General features: G+C 39.1%; 1 protein-coding gene across 2 annotated transcripts in view; it reads left to right on the top strand.

Annotated features, from left to right (window-relative positions):
* Window positions 1-18,652, top strand: part of ATP13A4 (ATPase 13A4) — a 126,108-nt gene that overhangs the window by 49,371 nt on the left and 58,085 nt on the right. For both annotated transcript variants that reach the window (XM_019957940.2, XM_070789752.1), the window contains exons 3-7: window positions 6,777-6,923; window positions 11,567-11,637; window positions 11,731-11,811; window positions 13,401-13,470; window positions 15,201-15,335. In XM_019957940.2, coding sequence (XP_019813499.2) covers window positions 6,777-6,923; window positions 11,567-11,637; window positions 11,731-11,811; window positions 13,401-13,470; window positions 15,201-15,335 — 504 coding nt within the window. The remainder of the gene's footprint in view (window positions 1-6,776; window positions 6,924-11,566; window positions 11,638-11,730; window positions 11,812-13,400; window positions 13,471-15,200; window positions 15,336-18,652) is intronic.

Here is an 18,652-nt window from a genome sequence, read left to right on the forward strand (position 1 = left end):
GTGATTGACTCTGATACAAGTCAGAACATGTCTGTTCTTAAGAAATCACAGTTGTTTCTGGGTAGAGGTCTGATAAATGAATAAACTGATGTAAGTTATCTTAGGGTGAAGGTCTGATAAGTATTTTGAATTTGTGGCAGGTGTTGTGGATGACTTCATCAGACCAAAAAGTCAGATTTCATCCAGGGTTAAAGGTACATACATCACACTTCCTTAATAGTCTCCTGGCTCCATTTAAGAGTGCTCTCTTAGCAATACTGACTCCATTTTGGTTTTCCATTCACAGTTCTCCAAATTTCTCCCTTCTGATAGAGATGTATCTTTAGAAAGCATTGATGATCAACCACTTGGTTATTTGACATTAGTATTAACCCCCTTGGCACTGGGGAGACTCATTCCCAGAAAGCCATGTCCCACAGAGGAGAAAGAGAGGTGATCATGCAGAAGGTATATGATTTTAGAGAGTTTAGAGATCTCATAGCTTGAATTTTAAAACTTTAGTCATGAAGCAGGTACAATAATAAAAAAAAAACTCACTAGTTTATAAATAACAGTTGGAACAAATTATATCTGCTTGCTCAGATGGCTGAAGTCTTTTATTATGTGTGGGGAAGACTTATAAGATTTGCATTTGCCCTTGACAAGCAATTTTAAGGAGACTGTTTGGGCCAGAGAGTCCTTTTAGCAGTTTGAGTTAAAAGACCTCTTTTCCATTTTTTTCAGTCTTATGATTTGGAGATGGTCTAGACAGGAGTTCCCTAAGAAGATGAGGTAGAACATTTATATCTCAAAGAAACAGAGGGAGAAATGCACAACTCCTCTGAGGACTTTTGTTCCCTTGGGGTCAGAATTAGGGCCGTTAATTCAAAATGACCGCAATAGTCATAGACATTTTCATTAGGTCCTTACAATTATTGTTGTAATAATCAATCAACAGTGCTATAAAAAGAAAGTTCAGAGAGATATGGAGAGCAAGGAAAACATTGTGGTGAATCTTCAGAGGAACAGAGAGGAGCAGAGTGAGAGTGAGAGAGTCAGAGACAAAGAGAGCTCTCAGAAGCCTCAGAGGAATTTGCAGTTCTGAAATCCTTCTACAGAATTGTGAGCAGTTTCTCTGAAGGAAATGGATTAATTATTATGTTTCCCGAGTCCTCAAAAATGCCTGTTGAGATATGCTTCAATTTTTGCCTTCCATTTTTCTAATTGACTGCATGGGTGAAAATGAAAGTGTTAGTCGCTGAGTCATGTCGGACTCTTTTGAGACCCCATGGACTGTAATCCACAAGGCTCCTCTGTCAATGGAATTCTCCAGGCAAGAATACTGGAGGGGGTAACCATTTCCTTCTCCAGGGGATCTTCCCTACGCAGTGATCTAACCCAGGTATCCTGCATTGCAGATGGATTCTTTACCATCTGTGTCACCAGGAAGCCCTGCATAGGGAAACTAATTTAGGAATTTCAAAGAAGCCCCATGTTGGCCAATTTTATTATAAATCATCCCAAGTAATTGTAGTCCAGCAAGACAAATACTTGCAGAACTCAGGTCCATAGTTCTTATATGCAAGACCAGCAGAAATTCCAGGAGACTGCCCTTAGAGAGTGAACTTCCCATATTCCAAGAGTACTTACTTACCAGAAAAAGAAAAAAGAGAACCAAAATCATTAGAATAGAAGCTAGCAAACCAAACAAAACAGAAAGTGAAACCTTGAAGGCCACTGGGGCAAAATAGAGAAGATAGGGAGAGAGATCCTAGAGGACAGTAGCTGGTAACAAAAGACAGCCTGCCTCCTACCAAGACAGGAGGTTCAGTACAGAGGACTTACTGCCATGTCAGGACAATGGTCCTAGGTCTCCTTAGGGCCACTGAGGAGACCACGGAGCACACGGGAATCTTGCTGTTACCTCACTCAGATCCAAGGTAATATATACAACCCCAAATGAAAAATACTGATTTCCTACTACCTCTTTGGAATTTTGCAATGGGTAACATTTTTTTTTAAGGCCATCTTAGAGGTACTGCATTTTGTGAAGTGAACTTCTACACAAGAGGATAAGCCTGAACTTGAAGTGACCATTACACTGTTACTTAAATTCCAAGAGATGAGGTGCTTACAGCAAAAGGTTGGAAAGAGATAAGCAAGGTCACTCACTTCATTCACTATAAAAGTTAGTCTGGTATTTCCAAGGTTCAGCAAGTGCAAGTCCACAGAAGATAAGAATTGTCCAGGTTTGCTTCCCTTTCTGTCCAGGTCAAACCTAAGTCTTCTGTGTACATTCCTTCTTTGAAATCCACTCAAGTTATTTTAAAATCTTATTCTTTTAGAGTTCAAGGACTAGACTGGTCTGATTCATTCTCTTGGTGAAGAGGAGGTAAAGATGATGCTCGAGCATTAAAACACCTAGATTTGCCAGGCAAACAATTTGGATTATATGTATTACAAAGCAATTATTTAAAGTGGTAAGTCTTCCAGTGTATTTAAGGATTTTATAGCTCAGTAAGCACTTGAGAGAACTGGGAAACAGATTGAAGAGGAAATAGTCATTTCTAGGTAAATATACTTCTTTTCCAGAAAGGAGAAATAGACTGTTAGAGATTCTAAATTTTTTTTAAGGGAAAATAAGTTCCTAGTTATAGAAAATCTCAGGAACAGCATATTATGGAAATGAGGTACAGCACTGCACCCATCCTGCATTTGCCACGTCAGCTGTAGGCCAGACTCAGCCTGGGTCACATACATTATGCCTTTAATTCTGAAAACATCCATGAAATGTGTATTATCACCCCCACTTCCTGGAGAATGAAAATTAAGTTCAGACAGTGGCGATGATTTTTTCAATTTGGTTTGGAACTGAGATTTGATCTCATGAAAGAGCCCATGCCCTTTCCATACTGGACAATACCAAGTTGAAAATGGAGAGAAGTTATGAGCTCGCTCAGGGTGACCACTCCACAGTGACACACTTTCCTTCCCTTTCTTTGTCTTATTTTCTCCTTAAAAAGTTGGGTGTATTTCTTTTTTTTCAATTATCATTTTTAAAAAGTATACAATTTTTGAAGGTTACTTTTCATTTATAGTTATTAAAAATATGCATGATTTTACAGTCTTTAACAGAGTAGTAAACAAGGGAAAAGTCACTGTGGCATCTTTATTTAGCATATAGAGTTCTACTTTGCATTATAGAGAATTTGAGTTAAAAGGCTCCAGGAGTAAAGAGGATGACAGGAAGGGGATGAACTTAGAGACAACTGTATCCAAGCACCTTCAATTTAGTGATACTTTAGACTGTAATAAGAAGAATTTCGGGCTTTAATACTTGCCTAGACTAAGATATGCAGTCAGTACATTGGATTAATACTGGCCCGTGAGAGTTTGGGAGTTCCAGTGTTCCAATTTGCCTTTTCCCTTTTAGGGATTACAGTCTAGAGGTCGGTTTGCTGTCACACTGAACGAGAGGGTGACAGCCTGATTTTGGGTGTCAGATTCTCTGTTGCTAGGAGATCAGAGATTCTGAGCAACTGGATGCTATTTGATACACAGTCTAGAAATCAAGGTGACTTTTATACATGAACCACAAACACTGTTGGATGACTTGTTGAAACAAAGAGGAAAGAGACAAGATTTAGCATGAGAAGACCTGGTGTCAGGTCTCTGCTCCCTCTTGCTCCCCATACCAGATTGGCTTGGACAGTTTTTAGCCTTGTTGATGGAGAATTTTCTCATGTGCAAAATGGAGATTTTAATATCGGCTTTGGAGATTTGTGAACCTAAAACAGGACAACTGGCACAACAATTGTTTATAAACTACCAAGTAATCATTTGAAAATTAGTAGTTAATATCATTTTGCTTCATTTAAGAGCACCAAGAGGACCTTATCTTCCTAATTGTCCTCACTTGGTGGTCTGAGGTCTCTGATCCTGATGCCATTTTTGTAATTTGTATTCCTATTTAGCTAAAAATTATACACTTTCTTACCAAGTTTTTCATTGATACTTTGTTTGATACTTTGTCCGATACTTTGTCCTTTGGCAATCTTAGCTCAGGCTGGGTATAAAATGGCAGTTCAATCAAATTGTATTTTTAAACAAAATATAGACTACAGCAAAGGGTAAGACAGGATCTAGAAGGTCGGGGGGGATGAGGGTGTCAAATCCCTGCTCTAATGGTTACCAACTGTGACTTAGTTTCCTCCCTGTAGAATGGGTAATGAACAGTAACTACCTCCTAGGGTTTTTGAGCTTTAAATGAAAGTATACACATGTGGCATTATATGTGCCTAAATGCAGCCATGAAATTAAAAGACTCTTACTCCTTGGAAGGAAAGTTATGACCAACCTAGATAGCATATTCAAAAGCAGAGACATTACCTTGCCAGCAAAGGTCTGTCTAGTCAAGGCTGTGGTTTTTCCAGTAGTCATGTATGGATGTGAGAGTTGGACTGTGAAGAAAGCTGAGTGCCGAAGAATTGATGCTTTTGAACTGTGGTGTTGGAGAAGACTCTCGAGAGTCCCTTGGACTGCAAGGAGATCCAACCAGTCCATCCTAAAGCAGATCAGTCCTGGGTGTTCTTTGGAAGGAATGATGCTAAAGCTGAAACTCCAGTACTTTGGCCACCTCATGCGAAGAGTTGACTCATTGGAAAAGACTGATGCTGGGAGGGACTGGGGGCAGGAGGAGAAGGGGACAACAGAGGATGAGATGGCTGGATGGCATCACTGACTCAATGGACATGAATTTGAGTGAACTCTGGGGGTTGATGATGGACAGGGTAGCCTGGCGTGCTGCAATTCATGGGGTTGCAAAGAGTTGGACACGACTGAGCAACTGAACTGAACTGAAAACATAATAAGTGGTCAATAAATATTAACTGTTGTATTACTGTTATTGGAAACACAAAGTTTTTCTCATAACAGAGCACTTGACTCTTTCATGTGGTCAAAGGCAAAGCTGTATGATGCTGAGCTGTGTCAAGCTGTGTTCTAGGGAACTGGTGGCATATTCCACAGTACCTAGAACATGCCCCAGTTCAGTGGCTTAGTACTGGAAATGTAGCCACCTTCAGTTATTCTTAGGCTGTGAAGGTAACTCCATGCAGATATGATTTGATTTAGTAGTTAAAAAATGAAGTATAGCCAACTTTACTGGTTTTTAATATTAACTCATTAACTTTCAAATTTCTACTAAGATTTTTTCTTCCTCCCCTCCTCTCTTTTTAAAATTTCCTCTCCTTTTCTCTTCTTTCCTTCTCTTTCCTCTCCTTTCTTCTCTTCCTCTCCCTTCTTCTGTTCTCCCTACTTCCTTTGCTTTGCCTTCCCTGATCATCTCCCTCCTCTCTCTCTCTCCAGTTGTCTCTCTCAGAATCTGTGCTAAGTCAGGCTGGAGCACAGACATCCATCAGACATGATCTCTACCTACAATCTGAGAAAAGTGATAAGGTGAGGGGACAAAGGATGATGCAGTGAGGTAGTATGTGGTAAGAATCTCAAGTAGCCTGATGATTTAGAGGAAAGATCAGAGAAATTAGGAATGTTCCCATACATGAACTCTGAGTCAGACCCTGAAGGATGGTTAGGATCCGGCCCCAGGAAGACTTAAAGATACACACTCCAGGCTGAGGAAACAGCAGGAACAAAGGCATGGAGGTGGGGTTTGCCTGAGGAGAATCATTGTAAGAGACTTAGCTACAATAATTACTAATGCTTCTCACTGCCTTTTGCAGTCAGCTCACTCTTCATGGCAACAGTGGTTGTGATGGAGACAATCTCTGGTTCTGACCTACATTCCTAGGCCTCAAATTGCTTCCCAGGCTTCACTTTCCTGGCCATTCTTCCTAGCTCCTGAGGTTTACCAGACATCCAAGTGGAATTTACGTGTGTCATTTACCCATTCAGACAATAACCATTGCTATTGTCAATCAGTCTCTAAGCGACCATCATGGTCCCTGTTACTCCATCCAGTGCTGCTGCCTCTAGTTTTATGCTGTGATGGAGTCATCAGTGAAGTGAAACTGAAGCAGCTTCAATTAGGGTCATGCACAAAGATGCCTTCCTCAGTGCTGCCTATGCCAACATCTTGACAATCACCCCTGGGCGTGTTCAGCTCACACTTTCCATACTTTTCTCATCCATTCATCAGATTCTCACTGAGTGAATCAAAATTCCCCATGTGGATGGGATATAAGTGACAGTAAAATATGGCACCCACCTTTAAGATAGACTGGAAGAACTAAGAGAATGTAAGGCAGAAGGTAATTGGGAGCACAAGAGAGGGACAGTGGCAGTCTTTTGGAGCTGGTATAGGGATGGTCCTCCCCACCCCCACCCCCACAAGAGGTGTTAAAGGGAGTGGCATTGAAGTTAAGCCTCAAAATAAGAGGATGGTTCAGTTCACCTGGTCTCTTAGCCCTTTAGAAACACTTTGGAATCCTTGCTTGTTTGGGACTTTTTTTTTCCCTATGAAATTTGTATGTGGTCGTAGCCCCATGGTTGGAGGGTAATAGGGAACACTGGTTCTTACCTGAACATCTGCCTCATGACTCTTGAGTGCTGTCATATGCCACCGCATCATATTCACCTTCTGATGCCTCCGTAAGTGATGACGAGACTTTGCCCCTTAAAGCTCTAAATCTACCAGCTTTCAAAGACATGTAGTCCCATCAAGAGGGTTTGTTAACTCTACAAACTTACACAGTTATATTAAAACAATGCTTTTCAGGTTGAATTTTAGCCTGATGACTTCCTTAACTTCATGGGAGTTTTGGTGTTTATTTCCTCAGGATGAATTTCAAACTTACTCTCGGAAAAAGGTAATGTGGATCTGCCTGTCAGCCTTGAACAGCGCATTTAGGCTCAATCCTGACAATCCTTTCATCACCGACGAGGAGAGCATCATAAATAGAGCCATAAGAAAGCCAGACCTAAAGGTAAGTACGATTATGGCTCCTGCAGATGCTAGAGAAGGTGAATCTTTTTTCCTTCCAAATACAAGATTAAATTCATATATAGTCAATACTTTAAAGTAACTATAAATGGAATATAACCTTTAAAAATTGTGAGTCACTATATCGTACACATGTAACTTACAGAATATTGTACAGCTGCTATATATTTCAATAAAAATGGTTAAATTCAGATCCTCCACTGTGCCAATCTTTAATTTACAGTATAGAACATTATAAAGAATATGGATTTTGGAGCCAGAGCTCAGTTAAAATCTCATCTTCATCCTTCAGAACTGTAATCTTGAGTCAATTATTAAACTCTGATAATGCCTACTGCTAATATTAATTGATGAAATTCAATTAATTAAGAAATGCAAAGATCAATATGGTTGCACGTATGTAGTAGATGTTCAGTGCATATTAACTCTTAGGAGTATCATGCCCTGTATTATAAGCTATGCAACGGGATTTGTCTTACAATAAAGGTTAATCCCCAAAGAATATCCTAGGGAGTTTATGTCTATAAAATGATCTTATTTGAATTCTGTCATTCAAATGTATTTGGGTTACTCTTTTCCCATCATATTAAATTAGTATTACTTGAATTATGACTAGTTAACATTCATATTTCAGTTCAGTTCAGTCGCTCAGTCGTGTCCGACTCTTTGCGACCCCACGAATCGCAGCATGCCAGGCCTTCCTGTCCATCACCAACTCCCAGAGTTCACTCAGACTCACGTCCATCAAGTCAGTGATGCCATCCAGCCATCTCATCCTCTATTGTCCCCTTCTCCTCCTGCCCCCAATCCCTCCCAGCATCAGAGTCTATTCCAATGAGTCAACTCTTCGCATGAGGCGGCCAAAGTACTGGAGTTTCAGCTTTGGCATCATTCCTTCCAAAGAAATCCCAGGGCTGATCTCCTTCAGAATGGATTGGTTGGATCTCCTTGCAGTCCAAGGGACTCTCAAGAGTCTTCTCCAACACCACAGTTCAAAACCATAGATTCTTTGGCGCTCAGCCTTCTTCACAGTCCAACTCTCACATCCATACATGACCACAGGAAAAACCATAGCCTTGACTAGATGGACCTTTGTTGGCAAAGTAATGTCTCTGCTTTTGAATATGCTATCTATTTTTTTTTTCAGAGTGTCCTTTTATTTTTCTTTAATAGAAAATTATTTAATTAGTATACATGTGTTCCCCATCCTGAACCCTCCTCCCTCCTCCCTCCCCACACCATCCCTCTGGGTCGTCCCAGTGCACCAGCCCCAAGCATCCAGCATCGTGCATTGAACCTGGACTGGCATCTCGTTTCATACATGATGTTTCACATGTTTCAATGCCATTCTCCCAAATCTTCCCACCCTCTCCCTCTCCCACAGAGTCCATAAGCCTGTTCTATACATCAGTGTCTCTTTTGCTGTCTCATATACAGGGTTATCGTTACCATCTTTCTAAATTCCATATATATGCGTTAGTATACTGTATTGGTGTTTTTCCTTCTGGCTTACTTCACTCTGTATAATAGGCTCCAGTTTCATCCACCTCATTAGAACTGATTCAAATGTATTCTTTTTAATGGCTGAGTAATACTCCATTGTGTATATGTACCACAGCTTTCTTATCCATTCATCTGCTGATGGACATCTAGGTTGCTTCCATGTCCTGGCTATTATAAACAGTGCTGCGATGAACATTGGGGTACACGTGTCTCTTTCCCTTCTGGTTTCCTCAGTGTGTATGCCCAGCAGTGGGATTGCTGGATCATAAGGCAGTTCTATTTCCAGTTTTTTAAGGAATCTCCACACTGTTCTCCATAGTGGCTGTACTAGTTTGCATTCCCACCAACAGTGTAAGAGGGTTCCCTTTTCTCCACACCCTCTCCAGCATTTATTATTTGTAGACTTTTGGATCGCAGCCATTCTGACTGGTGTGAAATGGTACCTCACAGTGGTTTTGATTTGCTATCTAGGTTGGACATATTTGATATGCTATTTGATAGCATATTTGAATATGCTATCTAGGTTGGACATAACTTTTCCTTACAAGGAGTAAGCGTCTTTTAATTTCATGGCTGCAGTCACTATCTGCAGTGATTTTGGAGCCCAAAAAGATAAATTCTGACACTGTTTCCACTGTTTCCCCATCTATTTCCCATGAAGTGATGGGACCAGATGCCATGATCTTTGTTTTCTGAATGTTGAGCTTTAAGCCAACTTTTTCACTCTCCACTTTCATTTTCATCAAGAGGCTTTTGAGTTCCTCTTCACTTTCTGCCATGCAGAGTGGTGTCATCTGCATATCTGAGGTTATTGATATTTCTCCCGGCAATCTTGATTCCAGCTTGTGTTTCTTCCAGTCCAGCGTTTCTCATGATGTACTCTGCATATAAGTTAAATAAGCAGGGTGACAATATACAGCCTTGACGCTTCTTTTCCTATTTGGAACGAGTCTGTTGTTCCATGTCCAGTTCTAACTGTTGTTTCCTGACCTGCATACAGATTTCTCAAGAGGGAGGTCAGGTGGTCTGGTGTTCCCATCTCTTTGAGAATTCTCCACACTTTATTGTGATCCACACAGTCAAAGGCTTTGGCATAGTCAATAAAGCAGAAATAGACGTTTTTCTGGAACTCTCTTGCTTTTTCCATGATCCAGCAGATGTTGGCAATTTGATCTCTGGTTCCTCTGCCTTTTCTAAAACCAGTTTGATCGTCAGGAAGTTCACGGTTCAGGTATTGCCGAAGCCTGGCTTGGAGAATTTTGAGCATTACTTTACTAGTGTGTGAGATGAGTGCAATTGTGCGGTAGTTTGAGCATTCTTTGGCATTGCCTCATTTAAAACATATTTATAACAGACTTCTTTCTCTGAAATTTATATAGGTGTAGGCAACTATTTAAATTGGTTTTATGAGCTCAAGGTCAGTTTTTAAAAATAATAAAATCAATTACTGAGCAGTTCTCTACTGTCAATTGTTACCACTCAGTTGTCTTAATTGCCAAAATAAACAAAAGCAAAAAAAGGTCAAGCACCCAGCTAACAAATTGCTTAACCTGTTAGCTGGCCATGAACCTGGAGAAGTAGGCATCCCAAATCATCCCATGGACACAACCTCAGAATATTATTGGCCTCTACGATCTTTAAATTTTTTAAAAATATTTTTTTATTTATTTGGACTTCCCTAGTAGCTCAGGGGTAAATAATTCACCTGCCAATGCAGGAGATGTGGGTTCTATCCCTGGATTGGGAAGATCCCTGGAGAAGGAAATGGCAACCTACTCCAGTATTCTTGCCTGGGAAATCCTGTGGACAGAGAGCCTGGTGGGTTGCAGACCATGGGATCACAAAAGTTGAACTCGACCACAACAACAACAGCATAATTTATTTGTTTTGCTGCACCAGGTCTTAGTTATAGCACATGGGATCTTTAATCTTTGTTGGTATCTTTAGTTATGACATGTGGGATCTAATTCCTTGACCAGGGATCAAACCTGGGCTCCCTGCATTGGGATCTCAGAGTCTTAGCCACTGGATCATGAGGGAAGTCTCTCCACCATCTTTAATTCCATCAAACAAATAAATGGACTGACAAATGAAGACACATGTTCAATAAAATATGAGGAAGGGGAAGAAGTCTTGAAAAGGAAACTTCTGGGACCTAGGCTCAATATCTGCATTTATCAGTGTTTTTAAAAGTGCCTTAGTTGACTCCAACTATTGCTTCATGACAATATGACAGTCTTACCGTTTCTCTTTGTGCTTAATTAGATCACCAGTTAAGGGAAGTTCAGATTCATAAGTAAAATTGCTTTAAAAATTAGAAACAGAAAGTCCTAATATAAGCATTAACCTTTCTTCTCCTTCCCATTGCCAGTACCCTCAGATGCTCATTTCCTAGAGTTCATTTTCTTGAATAATGCCCTCACAGACTTCTAGAATCTGTCAGTCTAATCTTTTTTTTAGTGTCTCTTCCATAGGTTATTCTGCAAATCTGTTGCTTACAAAATTAAGTTCTAAATACTTACCCAAGCATTTGAGAATTCATACTCTGATCTTTATTTATCCTTCCAGCCTCCTTCTCCATTCTGCTGTCAAAGAGGTCCCCCCTCACCTGCCTTTCCCCACAACTAAATTGTACAAAACCTCTTTGAAATGTCATCTTCTCATCTGAACAAAATTCTTCCAATCCTTTAAGAATGCAGCTCTGAAACTTCTTCTCCATGACACCTTCTGTCATCTACCCTCTATATTTCTACAGTATTTCAATCCTATAATTTTTGCTTTATTATGCATTCATTTCTTTGACATGTATATAATTTGACTGTATGATATAGTTTTCCCTTTTTATAACATATTTCCTTCCCTTGTTAGGTTATCAAGTAGTGGAATGCAGAGGCTGAGTTTTACTTATATAGTAAGTCCATGGTGCACATTGACTGAATGAAGACTTCAAATAAGGAATGCCATTTCTGTCATAGCCAAGGCCAAGATATGCTAGGAAAGGATAAAATCTTAAGTATGTTAGGGCTCTCCCTTTGCTTCTTCCACAAATGCTTCTTTAGTCTCTGGATTGTGTGTATCCACTGATCCTCAAACTGGGGATTCCTTAGTACTTTTCTTTTGCAGGTGAGGTGCATAAAAGTGCAGAAAATAAGATATGTTTGGGACAACTTGGAGGGACAGTTCCGGAAAATTGGGTAAGTTGTTTGAGCAATTGTATCCAAAAAGAAAAAGACTGTCTCGGAAATATTTTGTTAAATATGTCTTTCTCAATATTATTATTATTTTAGCTGTTTGGAAGACTGGCTAAGTTCTGCCAAGATACACCTAAAGTTTGGATCTGGTCTGACAACAGAAGAACAAGAAATTAGGTACCAAGTTTATTGTTATCTATCTATGTACCTATAGATGCATAGATGCCTGTACTGTTATCTATATTGTTATTGATCTATACTGACAGCTAGAAATGACTGTCACCAGGTAGTCTAAAAGAGGGCCCTGGAAATGGCTGTCTTAACTGGTTATTAATAATATCAGAATATGTTGTAGTGCTCTATTTAATATTATTAAAACAAATGTGTTTATATACATTATCTCACTTCATCAGAGCAACTTTGTGGGTGAGTTAGAACAGACACCCTTATCATCTCAATAAAACAAATGAGAAATCTGAGACTCAGAGAGGTTAATGGCCTAAACCAGGTCACACAGATGGAAGTGACAGAGGAAGAATTACATCTTTGACTATAGGTTTAGTTATCTTTTTACTCGGCACGATGCTTCTCAAGGTTACTATAATAAGGTTAAACCAGTTTTGACTAATCAGAAAATATGTATTACAATATATAATGTAGCAAAATAATAATTATAGAGCAGTAGAAAAATATCACTCAAGACTTGTAGCTCTTCTACAATTCTAACTCAGTTACTGGGCATAGGAGTGAGGTTTGGGAAGGGCATTGTGTTGAATGTCAAGAGCCTGTTACTAATTTCCTGTGTGCTTTAAGCACATAGCTTCTCCTTTCTGGGTTTCAGTTTCCTAATTATTAAAAGTGGGGAGGAGAGCTCTATACACATGTTGCTAGTCCTAAGTTTCTATGATTCCTGCATTCCCCTCCTGACCATTTTAGAGTGGAGCTTTGGTGGCACTTTGAATAAACCCACAGTCTACAGTATCAGCCTCAGTTGGATGCTTGTTAGAAACACAGAATCTCAGACCACACCTCACCCTTACTGAATCAGAATCTTGCCATTAACAAGACCACAAGGTTATCTACGTGAACATTACATTTGGGAAGCACTGCTGTAATACATTCTGTTAAGTTCTTTGAGCATTTACATAGAAGCCACAGATAAAGTGTTTTAGTGTTCTTAACAGCAAAATACTCACAGAGTCACTGTTCTGTAGAATCAAAGAAACACATTTCTGAGTTTTCAATTAAAGGGCTGTGTATCTGTGCAACTATTTTTGAGAACTCAACATCTTTTCACTCACTCACAAAATAAATTCTGCAGCTTCCCAGAACTGAATAGGAGGAGGGAAGCAGGCATGGTATTTCTTATCAGTAAAACTGTTCTCTTGTAATGAACCCCTGTCCCACATCCATGGAGCCAGAGCTGGGGAGAGACAGAGTTGAGAGGGTGCCAATCCTGAAACTGCCTGAATGGAACAATGACTAAAATTAAATATCCAAATTACCATCAGGGAAAAATTTAAACTTCATGAGGAGTCTAGTTCAATAAATGTAACAGGGTCATGTTTATTGGTTTTGCACCTGGAAACCCTCCCCTTCTCCAGTTATTTTGAGAAAGATGGAGGTATTATGTTATAAGGGAGGCTTATATTGATCTGACAAGTGAGAAAATGAACATGGAACAGACCTTTTTATGAATGGATGAGAAATCATTTATTTTTATAAATAAAAATAAAGACTGAGTGATCTGTGATCTCTCCCCACAGGAGGTTAATATGTGGGCCAAATACTATTGATGTTGAAATCACACCCATTTGGAAGCTGCTCATCAAGGAGGTAATCAGTATTTTCTCTTGGTGCTGGCTAGAAAAGTTTGGTTCTAGTCAAATGATCAAGAATGCTATTTGTCAATGGAAACCATAATTTGGACTATTTTAAAAGAATGCTAAGCGTAGTCATGTCCCTCCTCTTTCTTGGGGTCTATTTTGGCATACACAATGCCTGTTAGAGCATAAGATAGGATGCTCATGTGTTTACTTACCCTTTAATGACGCAGTGAACATTGGATTTCCGTTCTCTGTGTCCTTTTTAATCCAATGCTTTTATCTACTGTCTCATCTTTGTGACACTGTAATAATAATTAAAACTTAACCAACTCAATCCCTTTCTTATGGGCAGCATACACAATTTCCTCAGCACCTAAAATTGTAAGAGGAAAGTGTTTGTTCCACCTTATTAGTTCTATTAATCTCAGTGTGTATGTGTGGGAGGGAAAGAAAGATTTGACCATCATTTATGTCCTTGAATTTTTTCTCTTTGACTCTATCCCTGGGCTTATTCTTCATTTTACAGTGATTACTGACACTGTAACTATACAGCTATACTCTGGATCCTCTCCTGCACATGATCTCTGCTCCTCCTTGCCTTAAAACAGGCTTAGTAAACCCCAGCTTCTTTCTCAATAATTTTTAGCAAGCTTTAAGGCATGAATGAGAGCAGAAGAAACTGATAAGAAAAGTTTCTGTGTGCTTATTCCCTAACCAGAGGCAAAGATTACAATTTCTGTTTTAGAAAGATGAAAATCAACTAGAAGGAATTTGAGTAAGGGCACAAAATGTTTTTAACCTGAGCAGGATTACAACTGTTGGAGTTAAATCTCTTTCTCCCATAGTGTTCTAGATGCTCAGCTACAGATTACCCCTTCAGCTTGGCTGAGAAAATTTAGTCTTCAACTCATACAATAAAGTACTTGAAAGGCTTCAGATATGACAATGTTTGTCATAGAGAAGGACAGTAAACTAGAAAGAATTTAAACTTTGTAAACCTGACCTACTACTTCAGTCTTCTGAAGGCCAGTAAATGTAAACTGGACATGATTCTACTACTACATACACATGACAGACATACACTGTGTTAGTTACTCAGTCGTGTCCGACTCTGTGCGACCCCTATGAACCGTAGCCCACAAGGCTCTTCTGTCCGTGGAATTCTCCAGGCAAAAACACTGGAGTGGGTTGCCATTTCCTTCTCCAGGGGATCTTCCTGACCCAGGGATCGAACCCGGGTCTCCTGCATTGCAAGCAGATTCTTTACCATCTGAGCCATCAGGGAAGCCATGATATTATGTACTCCTCAAAGGACAGTTGTCACGGTCAACATGAGGAAACATGAGATGATACTTCATAAATTAATAAGGTGCCGTGTGATTAAAAGTAAGTTGCTCTGGGGCCAGATTGTCTAGGTTCAGGTCCTGGTCTATGATACTTGCTGCTCTGTGATGTTGGGCAATTTCTCAATATCTAAGGCTCAGTTTCTTCATCTTTACCATGGGGATAAGTAATGACTTCTGTTTTAATGAGATAATTATGGGAATTAGATGAGTAAATTCAGGTCAAGTTGCTTAGTGCCATATCTAGTACATAGTAGTTGCTGCATAAATAAAATAAGAATATTTTATAGGATGATTTGTGTCATGGAGATGACTATGACACCAAAAAAGCCAATGAATAGCCAAGTGTAAAGCCTAAATATCTCCTTTGTCTTCTTGTTTTTATGTCTGCCAATAGGTTTTAAATCCGTTTTATGTATTTCAACTCTTCAGTGTCTGTCTGTGGTTTAGTGAAGACTATAAGGAGTATGCTTTTGCCATCATAATCATGTCCATCATTTCCATCGCTTTGACTGTATATGATCTCAGAGAGGTGAGTTTAACCACTAACACTACAGTCTCAAAAAGGAAGAATTCTGACTTTGTTGAAATTTTGTTAGAAAAGAGTACAATGGGGGAATAGTCATTGCCCACCATGTGTGTGCTCAGTTGTGTCTGACTGTTTTGTGACCCCATGGACTGTAGCCCACCAGGCTCCTGATCCGTGATATTTTCCAGGCAAGAATACTGGAGTAGATTGCCATTCCTTTCTCCAGGGGATATTCCCAACCCAGGGATCAAACCCAGGTGTCCTGCACTGCATGCAGATACTTAACTGCTGAGCCACCTGGAAGAAGTCACTGCTCACCTCATAACAAATGAGACCACATTTGTAAATATCTAGCACAACTGCTCATGCTCAACAAGTACTAGTTCTTCCATTCCTTCACATCTCAATCCCTAACCTTTCAAGTTATTTTCCCCCTCTGTTTAGTTTATTAAGTTTTACTAGAATATGTGTATATTTATGAATTAAAAATAAGTGAAAAATATGTAGAGAATACTGATGGATCTTAAAGATGGTGGAGGTAGAGGAGTCTTTAATGTTTAATAGGGACTTCCGTGGCTTAGTCAGTAAAGAATTTGCCTGCAATGCAGGAGACTGGGCTGGGTCAGGAAGATCCTCTGAGAAGGAAATGGCAACCAGCTCTAGTATTCTTGCCTGGGAAATCCCATGGGCAGAGCAGCCTAGTGGGCTACAGTCCATGGGGTCTCAAAGAGATGGACATGACTTAGTGACGAAACCATCGCCACCAAGGAATGTTTAGTATCTTTACTCTTTATGTTGAATTGGTACTCATTTGTCAACACCCCAATCCAACTCTTGGTTTTCCTTATACCTATACCAGGGGATCCAGGTGCTGTTGGGAAAAAATATTACACTGTGTAGGTTGGTTGATTGTGTTATAAATCCATGAATATTGATCTCATCTGGGCAAGCTTTCTATATGTCTCTAGTCAACGTGCTCTCCAATTGTCTGAAATTAAAGTTTCAGACCAAACCTTCATTCGAGTTTCTAAGATGCCTAACTATTCACATTCTACCTTTCCTCTAACTCAGCTAATAGTCTGTTTCATTGCTTTTTTCACAAAGATGGAAACTATAAGACGGGAATTTGCTCAATTCCCTGTTCTCCAACAACCAGATGATTTTTGTCTCCACCTTCCTCCTGCCTTGATCTCTCTTACATATGAGGAAATGCCATTTGCCTGCCTTCTTCTTCTTCTAATTTTTTTTTTTTTGTGTGTGTATTTATTTTTATTTATTTGACTGCACCAGGTCTTGGGAACTCTTAGTTGCTGCATGTGGGATCTAGTTTCCCAAGCAAGGATTGAGCCCAGGCCCCCTGTTGGCCCCCAGGCTCCTATTGGGAGCTCAGAGTCTTAGCCACTGAACCACCAGGGAAGTCCTCTGCCTGTGCTTTATAGCATTCTGTCCTACCTTCTCAGCCTGCTTATGTGGTCAGCGAATGACTCCTTCTGCTTCCCCTCCTTAAGAGCTTTCACATCAGCATTTAAACAAGCTCATGTTTCTCTATCAGCACTTAAACATGCTCAAGTATTTCCCAACTTAAAAAAAGAAAAAGAAACAAATAAAAAAAGTTTTCATTTTTTTACTGTACCTTAAACTTCAGCTATGACTCTACCTCTTTTCTCCCTTTGAAGCAAAACTTACTGAGCTCATTTTGCTTTTTTCTTCATTTACTCATCTCCCTCTCATGTCTCACCCATACTGAGCTGGCTTCCTCTCTTGTGATTCCATTCAAACAACTATTGTTAAGGTCACCACTATAATCCTAAAATAACTTTAAAATTAAAGGATAATATTTTTCTTTAAATTAGGTGGTGGTGTTGTTTCTTGATAGAAGGAATAACATATGGATGTAATAAAAAAATTCACACAGAACAAAACTGGAAATGAGGAGTAAATACTCCCCTTCTTTCAGTGTTTGGGTCTCCTTTTAAGAGGCATTCACTGGGACCAGATGCTTTACATACTTCTAGCACAGTTAAACACATATGCATTAATTTGTTTTGTGTAAATGGAAGTATACTATATATACTGTTATACACTTGCAATTTTCACCTAATATATCTTAAATATCTTTCCATATCTGCACAAATATACTTTCTCTAAACTTACCATAATTTTGAAGCCAGTCATATCGATGGATATTTAGATTGTTCTAGTCTTTTGCTGGTAAAACACTGATATATGAGGATATTTGCATATATATGTTTTCACACATCAATGTATATGTGTGTTTACAAATATGTATAAATCACAAATATGTGTAATTTATATCACATGTAAATGTGTGCATAATGTATCTGTATTGATAAGGAGATATGAATTTTCTATATTTGAAACTAGAACTACTTAATCATAAGCTATATACTATTTTAGTAGACATTGTCAAATGTCTCTTAAACAAGTGAATACTAATATTCCCCTAAGGATAGATGAGTGTTTTCCTCATTTTTGCCACTATAAGTGAATACAGAATTCTTTAACTTTAATTGCATGTTTTCCATTGAGAGTTGAACTTTTTTTCTTGTTTTAAGCTGTTTGTTTATCTTTTGCTGTGAACTGTATTCATGTCCGTCATTAATTTTTATTGGGTGGCTGGTCATTAGTTTGCAGATTTTATGATTCCCTTCCTACAGTGAATACTTTTTTGAAAGTGTAGATTTCACTAAACCTCTCGGTTGCGTTTGACTATGTTAACTACTTTCCCTTTGGCTTCACTGACAGCACACTCTCCACTTCTCTAGATGTTCTTTCATTCTCTCCCCCCACCCCTCCACCCCTGCCTCTTTTTTTTTTTTCATTTTGGCTGCTCCTTTCAGCATGAGGAACTTCCTTGACCAGGGATTGAACCTGTGCCTCCTGCAGTGAAAGTGAGGAGTCTGAATCACTAGACCACCAGGGAAGTCTCTTTTCATAGTTCATCCCTCTCTACCTGGCTTTTCAAAACATGGATGTCTAAAAACCAAAACAATAGGAAAATGTTTACCACTTAAAGGCTTCCTCTTCCTCCATCCCTCCACTTGTGCAACCTCTTTTATTAGCTTCTTGTGCTTTCTTCCAAAAATTTTTTTGGAATATACATATATTTTGTTTTTCTTTCCTATGTAAGAGGGAGCATAATTACATTATTTTCTACCTAGCTTTATTGCTATTATTAATAATGGTGTCTTGATGGTCTTTTCATAAGAGTACAACTGAGTCTTCACTATTCTTATATTGTATATACTAATGAATTCCGAAAGCATATGCTAATGACTTTCAAATTTATGTATATATTT

Source organism: Bos indicus, chromosome 1 (assembly GCF_029378745.1).
Source record: "Bos indicus isolate NIAB-ARS_2022 breed Sahiwal x Tharparkar chromosome 1, NIAB-ARS_B.indTharparkar_mat_pri_1.0, whole genome shotgun sequence".
Taxonomy (NCBI): Eukaryota; Metazoa; Chordata; class Mammalia; order Artiodactyla; family Bovidae; genus Bos; species Bos indicus.